The sequence below is a fragment of the Oncorhynchus masou genome, unplaced genomic scaffold (assembly GCF_036934945.1).
Source record: "Oncorhynchus masou masou isolate Uvic2021 unplaced genomic scaffold, UVic_Omas_1.1 unplaced_scaffold_1388, whole genome shotgun sequence".
Classification (NCBI taxonomy): domain Eukaryota; kingdom Metazoa; phylum Chordata; class Actinopteri; order Salmoniformes; family Salmonidae; genus Oncorhynchus; species Oncorhynchus masou.
Window position 1 is genome coordinate 39,755 of NW_027003801.1, and position 12,797 is coordinate 52,551.

Genomic DNA, 12,797 nt, shown 5'->3' on the forward strand with positions numbered 1-12,797 from the left:
TTCTGTTGAGTCAATCAATTACCTTGCCAGCTACATCAGTCATCTAAAGAGTAGCTGGTTTCTGCTCTGCTTGCTTTTACAAAAGGGTCGGACTCCGGCCGCAAGACCTGAACCTATAGTGGAGGGTCTGGGTGGGCATATATCCGCGGTGGCAGCTCTGGTGCGGGTCTTAGACCTCGCTCCACCTCTGACTCGGCCCCCTTTGGTGTCGCCTCTGGAGCGGGGACCGTGTCTGGAGGCTCCGGACTGGGGACCGTCTCTGGAGGCTCCGGACTGGGGACCGCCTCTGGAGGCTCCGGACTGGGGACCGTCTCTGGAGGCTCCGGACTGGGGACCGTCTCTGGAGGCTCCGGACTGGGGACCGTCTCTGGAGGCTCCGGACTGGGGACCGTCTCTGGAGGCTCCGGACTGGGGACCGTCTCTGGGCGCTCCGGACTGGGGACCGTCTCTGGACGCTCCGGACTGGAGGCTTCGTGCTATGGATCATCACTGGAGGCTTCGTGCCATGGATCATCACTGGAGATTCACCCAGGAGGACTGGTCCATGGATCAGGCACAGGACTCAACAGGCTGGGGAGAGACACAGGAGGACTGGTCCGTGGAGCAGGTACTGGAAGACCAGGCTGTGGTGGAGCACTGGAGATCTGGTGCGTATCCCTGGCACCACTCTTCCCGGCTGAATGCCCACTTTAGGCCGGCACCTCCAGAGCGCAGGCAGAGGACGAACCGGGCTGTGGGGGAGCACTGGAGATCTGCTGCTTTCCACTTGCACCTCTCCTCTTGGCTGAATGCCCACTTTTGCCTGGCACGGGCGGAGCGCAGGCATAGGACGAACCGGGCTGTCACAGCGCACTGGAGACACAGTGGGCAGAGCCGGCGCAGGATTGCCTGTGCCGAAACGGCGCACCGGAGACCAAGCACGCTGAGCTGCCACAATCTGCCCTGGCTGGATGCCCACTCTAGCGTCGCACTTGCAGAGAGCTGGCATATAGCGCACCGGGCTATGAGAGCGAACGGGAGACACCGTGCGCTTTACCGCCAAATGCGGTGCCCGACCAGTACCACGCTCCTTACGGTAAGCACGGGGAGTTGGCTCAGGTCTGTACCCTGACTCAGCCACTCTCCCTGTGTGCCACCACCTCCAAAAAATGTTTTTGGGCTGCCTCTTGTGCTTAGTCCGCTGTGCCAACTCCTCGTAGTGTCGCCGCTCTGCTTTAGACGCCTCCAGTTCCTCCTTCGGACGGCGATGTTCTCCAGCCCAGGGTCCCTTACCTTCCAATATCTCCTCCCATGTCCATTCCTCCAGAAAGCACTGCTGCTTCTCACCACGCTGCCTGGTCCGTTTATGGTGGGAAGTTCTGTCACGGCCGTCGTTAAAGGAAGACAAAGGTGCAGCGTGGTGAGCATACATTTTCCTTTTTTTTGAGTAAATGTCACCAACAAACGAAAAACCAACCGTGAAGCTTACAGGGCAAAGTGACACTAACAAAAATCACACCCTGACCAAACCAAAATGAGACATAAAAAGGCGTGACAACCTGGGCCTTAAAACATTCTGCACTTGAAATTGGGGCAAATGCTTAATAAATTAGAAAAAATGTATACTTAATTAAAATGGGGGAAATTACATTATTACTTAAGTTATTACATTATGAGATTACAGTAATTTTTGGTTATTACATTATGATTTGCAGTATGCCTGTCGGGCCCTTCACTCCTAGGGCCACTGACAAGGGGCCATCCAAATCTCCTTTAGTTGATCTTGAGCAAATCCTGGGCATCAAAGGACACCGCTGTGGAGCCCTGGTTGGTGGTGATCACGGGTCAATGCTGTTTCATATTGACGTTGCCACAGGATCCAGGATGGTGCTTCCTGAATGAGAAGAATCAGAGGGGTTGGTTAGGTTGGAAATGTCATTGCATGTTAACAGCTGTAACATTGTCTGAATAGTGATGAATACCAAGTGCTGTACAGGACTTACAACACATTGAGATGGTACTGAAGCTACGTGATGTGAAGATATGGCTGTTACTGCAGTGGCCTGGTGGACTGACAGAGTTGGTGGGATGAGATGGAGGAGTCTGGAGGTCAAAACATGAACAAACAAACCAAGAAAAACATCAGAAATACTGATTTATTACCAACTGTTAAACTCTAAAATACACAGTTTGTTATGATAAAAACATAATTTACAACAGTTTAAACTGGGTTCTCTGGATTAGACTGAATAAAAGTATGGTTGACACCAATGTAATGTGTAATAGCAGTTGTGGGTTAAGAAGTTGTGTTCCTTGTTGGCAGTGGAAGCTGGAACACACATCACCACCCAGAACATTCTGCTGTTTGTAAATCAACTTCCTCTGATCTAGGTTATGTGTTCCGTGTAACAGAGGTAGTATCACGTTGACATCACTGGAGAAGAATCTGTACTTACCTGATCTGTGGCCTCGCCTGGCTCCTCCCACAAGGAGGTGGAACAACATGGGGGATAATGGGGGAGGGGTGATACCAGCCGCTCAACAACAGACCGACAGGCAGTTCTGGGAAACAGAAGGACATTTCTGAGAAGTCACACCCCTACCTTTGTCTTGACATATCAATTATTGTTTGGTTATGTGCAAGCTGTGGCATATAAATGCAGCATTCAGTGGGGTGAATAAACTCTGAGCTTTTCTCTGCATTCTTTTGAGGTCGTCTGTTTACAACCTAACACCTTGCTTCGATGTATTTACTTTAATGCCTAAATGTTTTGATTCATCTTCAGAATTAGAATGAAATGAACCTTGTTTTCACATTAAACATAAAGAAAAGGTACATGTTCTAATCTTCCCGTCACATGATGACAAACACAAGCAGTATCTGTAACAGCACTGTTTCTAGACGGACAACAGAGGTTCATGATGATAAACACAAGCAGCATCTGTAACAGCACCGTTTCTAGACAGACAAACAGAGGAGGTTCATGATGATAAACAGTCTATTACAATTAGAATATAGGTTAACATAAACTATACCTCTTCAGTTAACTTTCATAAAAAATGCTCAAAATTAGTTGAAAAGATTCTTCACCTCCACAAATGAAGTATTAAAAACATGTGATAAAATGTGTAAACAGATTCAAGTTGTGAAATCCACTCATTTGGGATCTGGTGTTACACTAAAAGGGCGTTATCCTCAACGGGATCGGTCTCCCCCTGTGAGACGGTTGAGCTAATGTAGGCTAATGTGATTAGCATGAGGTTGAGCTAATGTAGGCTAATGTGATTAGCATGAGGTTGAGCTAACGTAGGCTAATGTGATTAGCATGAGGTTGAGCTAACGTAGGCTAATGTGATTAGCATGAGGTTGTAAGTAACAAGAACATTTCCCAGGACATAGACATATCTGACATTGGCAGAAAGCTTCAATTCTTGTTCATCTAACTGCCCTCTCCAATTTACAGTAGCTATTACAGTGGAATAATACCATTAGGAGGTCTCAATACAACATTTTGAACAGAATGGTTCATTGAATCAGTCTTCAACTTTGCAAATACACTGCTGACATTTAATGGCCAAAGTCTAAATTGTCTCAAACCTGACATATTACATTATGGCCCAACTCTTGTATTTCAACGATGGGAAGAAAAAAACATGTTTTTGTTTGCATTCATCTTTTACCAGATCTAATGTGTTATATTCTCCAACATTCATGTCACATTTCCACAAACCTCAAAAGGTCATTTTAAATGGTATCAAGGAAATGCGTATCCCTACTTCAGGTCCTGAGCGACCCGCAGTTACATTTGGAAATGTCCTTAAGAGGGTATCACTGTCTACAGACATGTCGATAAATGTAGTCTTGTCATCTTTGATTGTTTACTAATACTCTACTGTACTCACTCTGTTTACTAATACTCTACTGTACTCACTCTTTACTAATACTCTACTGTACTCTCTCTGTTTACTAATACTCTACTGTACTCACTCTGTTTACTAATACTCTACTGTACTCACTCTGTTTACTACACTACTGTACTCACTCTGTTTACTAATACTCTACTGTACTCTCTCTGTTTACTAATACTCTACTGTACTCTCTCTGTTTACTAATACTCTACTGTACTCTCTCTGTTTACTAATACTCTACTGTACTCACTCTGTTTACTAATACTCTACTGTACTCACTCTGTTTACTACACTACTGTACTCACTCTGTTTACTAATACTCTACTGTACTCACTCTGTTTACTACACTACTGTACTCACTCTGTTTACTACACTACTGTACTCACTCTGTTTACTACACTACTGTACTCACTCTGTTTACTACACTACTGCCTCCTAGCTTCAAGAGTGTTAATAACTTCTTGGAACTACTCCTCCCGGATCCGGGAGAATTGTCATCAACTGACACTCATTAGCATAACGCAACGGACAAAAAAATCCATCTAGAAAATATTAATATTCATGAAATCACAAGTGAAATACATTGAAACACAGCTTAGCCTTTTGTTAATCACCCTGTCATCTCAGATTTTGAAATTATGCTTTACAGCCAAAGCAAGACAAGGATTTGTGTAAGTTTATCGATAGCCTAGCATAGCATTATGCCCAGCTAGCAGTAGGCAGCTTGGTAACGAAAATCAGAAAAGCAATCAAATTAAATCATTTACCTTTGATGAGCTTCGGATGTTTTCACTCACGAGACTCCCAGTTAGATAGCAAATGTTCCTTTTGTGGCATAAATATTATTTTTGTAGCCGATATAGCTCCGTTATTTCTTCACGTTTGGCTGAGAAATTGACCGTAAATTGCGGTCACGACAACGCCGAAAAAATATTCCAAATTAGATCCATAATAATGGCAAACTTTTTTATAATCAATCCTCAAGGTGTTTTTCAAAATATCTGTTTGATGATATATCAACCAGGTCAGTTAGTAGAAACAATGGCCACACAAATCACTCTGAGAGACACCATCTGACCACTAACACAATGTTGTCGCTCATGCTCATTTTTCAAAATAAAAGCCTGGAACTGTCTTGTGACACTAGAAACATTAGGGAAGCTATAGAAAAAGGAATCTGGTTGATATCCCTTTCACTGCTCAATAGGAACGCAGAGGTTTCTAAATAAGAGTCACTTCCTGATTGGCTTTTTCTCAGGCTTTCTCCTGCAATATCAGTTCTGTTGTACTCACAGACAATATTTTTACAGTTTTGGAAACTTTAGAGTGTTTTCTATCAAAAGCTGTCAATTATATGCATATTCTATTATCTGGTCCTGAAAAATAGCCCATTTACTTTGGGAACGTTATTTTTCCAAAAATGAAAATAGTGCCCCTAGTTTCAAGAGGTTTTTAAGCATGTCCCAATTTAGGTTACCAAGCAGCACGAGCTCTGAAGATAGATGGGGGCAATCAGTTCACATATGGTGTCCAGGGCACATCTGGGGGCAGAGGCTGGTTTAAATGATGTTTCTAGAGACAATATTTCTCTCATCGTCACTCAATGCCTATGTTTACCTCCACTGTATTCACATATTGAGCAGGACTGGAGGCTCTACAGTGAAATAAGACAATAAATACCAACCAGAACAGCAATAGACAAGGCATATTGAGCAGGACTATTGACATTGAGGAGAGGCATGCTTAGCCAAGTGATCATAAGGGTTCAGTGAGTTCAGTGGTTGGGGTCACGATTCAGACAGCTAGCTAGGCCGTTTGTAGCAGGCTAGCAGATGGCTAGCGAGCCGGCTACCAGGAAGAGGCTAACAAGCTAGCAGATGATGGAGGAAGTCTGTTTTTAGCCTCCTCGTGCGTTTCCGTTGGTAGACCAGTAGTGATAGATTAGTGGGGTTCCGTGTGGTAAAGGGGACCAGTCCAATTGGCAAAATAAGTATAGTGGCCCAAGATATTGTCCGATGGACCTATATCAGTCGATATGCTCTAGACAGCTAACATTAGCGGGCCGCATTTAGCAGATGGGCGTTCAGGTGACGTCGCGACAAAGGGGCCTGTCGAATAAGCCCCTCGGGCAGATAACGTGGTCCTAGCATGGGCTAGCTCCAGGCTAATTGGTGCTAGCTTCGGGACAGAGATGTTAGCCAGGAGTAGACACACGGACTGCAGCTAGCTAGCTGCAATGATCCAGGCGAAAAGGTACAGAGCTTGCGGTGGGAATCCGGGGATATGGAGAGAAGACAGGTCCGGTATGCTTTGGCTAGAATTGCGTTGTGAAGGCTGGCGAGAGATTTCAGAGCTAAAGGTTAGCTGATGACCACTAGCACTGGTTAGCTGACCTCTAGCAAATAGCTAGGACAGAGACATGCATTATATCATTATATATTTCTACAGCGCTTTTTAACCCACACAGGGTTTATAACCCACACAGGGTTTATAACCCACACAAAGGTTTTTGACCCACACAGGGTTTATGCTTTAAAGTTTTAACTTGTCCACACAGGTCTAGACCCATCCGGTCCACAAATATGTCTCACATGCACCACTAATCATGGACTGGAATGTGGCTGTTTGGTTTTTATCAGCAAGCCATCTCTTAACTTAAACAGTTGCCAGCCAAAGCTTCAAAAGTCTTGTCCCAGTTAACTCAGAAAGGAGCCAGAGAGAGATTTTCCTACATTTGAATATAAACATTTATTTTATCAAACAAAACTATGCTACATTTTATCTCTGGGACCCTCGGGATGACAAATCAGAGCAGATGACTGAATGTAAGTACATTATTTACCTACAGAGGTGTCACGGCTGTCGTTGGTGGAAGGAGAGGAGGACCAAAGTGCAGCGTATTCATAATGAGTTTAATGAAGATGAATACTTGAACAAAAAAACAACAAACCGACACAACGAACAGTTCTGCAAGGTGCAACAAAACACTAAACAGAAAATAATCACTCACAACTCAAGTGGGAAAAACAGGCTGCCTAAGTATGGTCCTCAATCAGGGACAACGATTGACAGCTACCTCTGATTGAGAGCCATACCAGGCCAAACATAGAATGCCCACCCCAACTCACGCCCTGACCAACCTAAAATATGCCCTGACCAACCTAAAATAGAGACAAAAACAAGGAACCAAGGTCAGGACATGACAAGAGGTGAATGTATCAAACCAGTTGCTGCTATAACATGTTTTTCTACTCTCACCAAACAATAGTATTATTCCACTGTAATAGCTACTGTAAATTGGACAGTGCAGTTAGATTAACCTCACTAGGTTAGGGGCACTATTTTCACCACCGGATGAAAAGCCCAAGGTAAACTGCCTGCTATTCAGGCCCAGAAACTAGGATATGCATAGAGTGGGGCAAAAAAGTATTTAGTCAGCCACCAATTGTGCAAGTTCTCCCACTTAAAAATATGAGAGAGGCCTGTAATTTTCATCATAGGTACACTTCAACGCTGACAGACAAAATGAGGAGAAGAAATCCAGAAAATCACATCGTAGGATTTTTAATGAATTGTTAGCGTCCAGCACCTCGTATAAAGGTTAACAAGAATGTTTTCTGTCCATACAAGACATGTCCTGTAAAGTTTACTGTGACTACAGGGTTACCACCACACAGTCCTGTATATTAATGTACTCTGAGAGGTCAGCAGGGTACATGTAGTCACATTAGCAACAACGGTACACCGATCCTGAAGAGTCCTTAAGAGGTATTAATGTAGTCAGGTAGCAAGAGACCAGGGTGACCAGGGTTACCACCACACAGTCCTGTATATATTAATGTACTCTAGAGAGGTAGAAGCAGGGTCTACAGGGTTACCACCACACAGTCCTGTATATATTAATGTACTCTGTGAGGTAGAGAGGTAGAGACAGCAGGGTGACTACAGGGTTACCACCACACAGTCCTGTATATATTAATGTACTCTGTGAGGTAGAGAGGTAGAGACATGCAGGGTGACTACAGGGTTACCACCACACAGTCCTGTATATATTAATGTACTCTGTGAGGAGGAGAGGTAGAGACAGCAGGGTGACTACAGGGTTACCACCACACAGTCCTGTATATATTAATGTACTCTGTGAGTAGAGAGGTAGAGACAGCAGGGTGTACAGGGAGAGTCCTGTATATATTAAGCAGAGGTAGAGGTAGAGACAGCAGGGTTACCACCACACAGTCCTGTATATATTAATGTACTCTGAGAGGTAGAGAGGTAGAGACAGCAGGGTGACTACAGGGTTACCACCACACAGTCCTGTATATATTAATGTACTCTGTGAGGTAGAGAGGTAGAGACAGCAGGGTGACTACAGGGTTACCACCACACAGTCCTGTATATATTAATGTACTCTGTGAGGTAGAGAGGTAGAGACAGCAGGGTGACTACAGGGTTACCACCACACAGTCCTGTATATATTAATGTACTCTGTAGAGACAGAGGGTGTACAGGGTTACCACCACACAGTCCTGTATATATTAATGTACTCTGTGAGGTAGAGAGGTAGAGACAGCAGGGTGACTACAGGGTTACCACCACACAGTCCTGTATATATTAATGTACTCTGTGAGGTAGAGAGGTAGAGACAGCAGGGTGACTACAGGGTTACCACCACACAGTCCTGTATATATTAATGTACTCTGAGAGGTAGAGAGGTAGAGACAGCAGGGTGACTACAGGGTTACCACCACACAGTCCTGTATATATTAATGTACTCTACAGGGTTACCACCACACAGTCCTGTATATATTAATGTAGAGAGGTAGAGACAGCAGGGTGTGACTACAGGGTTACCACCACACAGTCCTGTATATATTAATGTACTCTGTGAGGTAGAGAGGTAGAGACAGCAGGGTGACTACAGGGTTACCACCACACAGTCCTGTATATATTAATGTACTCTGTGAGGTAGAGAGGTAGAGACAGCAGGGTGACTACAGGGTTACCACCACACAGTCCTGTATATATTAATGTACTCTGTGAGGTAGAGAGGTAGAGACAGCAGGGTGACTACAGGGTTACCACCACACAGTCCTGTATATATTAATGACTGTGAGGTAGAGAGGTAGAGACAGGGTGACTACAGGGTTACCACCACACAGTCCTGTATATATTAATGTACTCTGAGACAGCAGGGTGACTAGAGGTATATATTAATGTACTCTGTGAGAGAGGTAGAGACAGCAGGGTGACTACAGGGTTACCACCACACAGTCCTGTATATATTAATGTACTCTGTGAGGTAGAGAGGTAGAGACAGCAGGGTGACTACAGGGTTACCACCACACAGTCCTGTATATATTAATGTACTCTGTGAGGTAGAGGTAGAGACAGCACTACCACCACACAGGGTTACCACCACACAGTCCTGTATATATTAATGTACTCTGTGAGGTAGAGAGAGGTAGAGACAGAGGGTGACTACAGGGTTACCACCACACAGTATATATTAAGACAGAGACAGCAGGGTGACTACAGGGTTACCACCACACAGTCCTGTATATATTAATGTACTCTGTGAGGTAGAGAGGTAGAGACAGCAGGGTGACTACAGGGTTACCACCACACAGTCCTGTATATATTAATGTACTCTGTGAGGTAGAGAGGTAGAGACAGCCACCACACAGTCCTGTATATATTAATGTACTCTGTGAGGTAGAGAGGTAGAGACAGCAGGGTGACTACAGGGTTACCACCACACAGTTACTAATGCTAGACAGGGGAGACATACAGGTATGATCCTAGACAGAGGAGACATACAGGTAGTGGGTTAGTGATCCTAGACAGAGGAGACATACAGGTAGTGGGTTAGTGATCCTAGACAGGGGAGACATACAGGTATGTGGGTTAGTGATCCTAGACAGAGGAGACATACAGGTAGTGGGTTAGTGATCCTAGACAGGGGAGACATACAGGTAGTGGGTTAGTGATCCTAGACAGGGGAGACATACAGGTAGTGGGTTAGTGATCCTAGACAGGGGAGACATACAGGGTTAGTGATCCTAGACAGGGGAGACATACAGGTAGTGGGTTAGTGATCCTAGACAGGGGAGACATACAGGTAGTGGGTTAGTGATCCTGGAGTTACAGGTAGTGGGTTAGTGATCCTAGACAGGGGAGACATACAGTAGTGGGTTAATGTGGGTTAGTGATCCTAGACAGAGGAGACATACAGGTAGTGGGTGGGTTAGTGATCCTAGACAGAGGAGACATACAGGTAGTGGGTTAATGTGTGTTGTTTGTGGTGTGGAGTGTGAGTTGACTACAGGAATAATCCTAGGTGTCTGTTGCCTGGGTCATAGATTTGTGTTTTTGACAACTCTCATTACATTTGGCATCACCATGAGTGACAAGGATTTGGCATGATTACACAAATAGACTGGGACTCAGGCTAAGGTCTGCAGCAGTGAGGAATGTGTGTGATTTTTTTTTTTTTTTTTTTAATTTTACCTTTATTTAACCAGGCAAGTCAGTTAAGAACAAATTCTTATTTTCAATGACGGCCTGGGAACAGTGGGTTAACTGCCTGTTCAGGGGCAGAACGACAGATTTGTACCATGTCAGCTCGGGGTTTGAACTCGCAATCTTCCAGTTACTAGTCCAACACTCTAACCACTAGGCTACACTAGGCTACCCTGCCAAGTGGTTAGAGTGAAGAGCATGTTGTGGTGAGAACAGAACAGTGGAAGACACACTACAGATTATTCATAAGTATTCAGGAACTATTCAGAAACTATTCAGGAACTATTCAGAAGTTTCTGTGCTAGTTTCTGTTCTCTGGCATGTCTCCACCCAGCTGGGTCCTTTGCAGATACCAACAAACAGGACATGTCACTTACAGTGGTCACACCCAACCAGAACCGGCCGCATTCCTGAGTTACACAAAGACAGTTTGTATCAGCAGAAAAATACTAGCTCAAAACAATAGACAATTATCTGTGTAGAAAACAGCATAGCATGTCTAATTGGTAATTTTCCACAACACTATAAGGGTTACCACCACACAGTCCTGTATATATTAATGTACTGTGTGTGATGATGGAATGAGGTGAGGACCAAAGCGCAGTGTTAATCATATATATATTTCACCGAGAACACTAAAAAAAATAGCGAAGGAGAAACAAAACGAAACAGTTCTGAAAGGTGACATACAAATAACAGAAAACAATCACCCACGAAACACAGGTGGGAAAAGGCTATCTAAGTGTGATTCTCAATCAGAGACAACTAACGACACCTGCCTCTGATTGAGAACCATACCAGGCCAAACACAAAACACAACATAGAAAAAGGAACATAGACAACCCACCCAACTCACGCCCTGACCATACTAAAACAAAGACATAACAGAGGAACTAAGGTCAGAACGTGACAGTACCCCCCTCCCCCCAAAGGTGCGGACTCCGGCCGCAAAACCTGAACCCATAGGGGAGGGTCTGGGTGGGTGTCTGTCCACAGTGGCGGCTCTGGCGCGGGACGTGGACCCCACTCCACCATACTCATACTCTTTGTCCCACTCGCCTCCGTGGCCTCTTTCGAGCGGCGACCCTCGCTGCCGACCTCGGACTGGGGAGCCTAGCAATGGGTGCCGAATGGACCGGAGATTCCGGCAGCTCTGACGCGAAGGGCGACTCCGACAGCGCCGGAGTGACGGGCGATTCTTGCAGCTCCTGGATGACGGGCAGCTCTGGCAGCTCCAGACTGTAGGGAGGAGATGGAGAGACAGCCTGGTGCGGGGGCTGCCACCAGAAGGCTGGTGCGTGGAGGCGGCACCGGATAGACCGGCCAGTGGAAGCGCACTTGAGGTCTCGAGCACCGAGCCTGCACAACCCTACCTGGTTGGACACTCCGTCGGAGCCAGGCCAGTGCGGCGAGGTGGAAAAGACCACACTGGGCTGTGTTGGCGAACCGGGAATACCGTGCGCAGAGCTGGTGCCACCCCCTTTGCTATGAAGCCCCTACATAAGATCTGGTGCAAACAATTACCTTCAGAAGTCACATAATGAATTAAATAAAGTCCACCTGTAGGCAATCTAAGTATCACATGATATATCACATGATCTCAGTATAAATACACCTGTTCTGAAAGACCCCAGAGTCTGCAACACCACTAAGCATGGGGCACCACTAAGCAAGGCGCACCACTAAGCAAGGGGCACCACTAAGCAAGGGCACCAAGACCAAGGAGCACCACTAAGCAAGGGCACCATGAAGACCAAGGAGCACCACTAAGCAAGGGGCACCACCAAGCAAGGGGCACCACCAAGCAAGGGCACCACTAAGCAATGGGCACCACTAAGCATGGGGCACCACTAAGCAAGGGGCACCACTAAGCATGGGGCACCACTAAGCAAGGAGCACCAGGAAGACCAAGGAGCACCACTAAGCAAGGGGCACCACCCAAGGGGCACCACCAAGCAAGGGCACCACTAAGCAATGGGCACCACTAAGCATGGGCACCACTAAGCATGGGGCACCACTAAGCAAGGGGCACCACTAAGCAAGGGGCACCACTAAGCAAGGGGCACGATGAAGACCAAGGAGCACAACTAAGCAAGTGGCACCACTAAGCAAGGGGCACCACTAAGCAAGGGGCACCATGAAGCAAGCACCACTAAGCATGGGGCACCACTAAGCACTAAGCAAGGGGCACCACTAAGCAAGGGGCACCATGAAGACCAAGGAGCACCACTAAGCATGGGGCACCACTAAGCAAGGGGCACCACTAAGCAAGGGGCACCATGAAGACCAAGGAGCTCTCCATACAGGTTAGGGAAGTAGTGGAGAAGTACAGACCAGGGTTGAGTTATAAAAACATATCAGAAACTTTAAACACCCCACAGAGCCCCATT

At 45.8% G+C, this 12,797-nt stretch overlaps 1 protein-coding gene across 1 annotated transcript; it reads right to left on the reverse strand.

Moving 5' to 3' along the window:
- Window positions 1–562: 562 nt before the first annotated feature.
- Window positions 563–1,781, reverse strand: LOC135530588 (uncharacterized). Its single transcript, XM_064958888.1, has 2 exons — window positions 1,681–1,781; window positions 563–1,358 (listed from the first exon to the last, which is right to left on the reverse strand). Exons 1-2 carry the CDS (start codon window positions 1,779–1,781, stop codon window positions 563–565), a joined length of 897 nt encoding a protein of 298 aa, XP_064814960.1.
- Between the last annotated feature and the right edge of the window lie 11,016 nt (window positions 1,782–12,797).

Excerpts from the sequence above, each read along its gene's own strand:
- LOC135530588 (XM_064958888.1), bottom strand. The coding sequence starts at position 1,781 with ATGCCCAGGATTTGCTCAAGATCAACTAAAGGAGATTTGGATGGCCCC. Across the intron at positions 1,359-1,680 it reads GGCATACTGCAAATCATAAT|AACTTCCCACCATAAACGGA; the intron begins GTAATAACCAAA and ends CGGCCGTGACAG.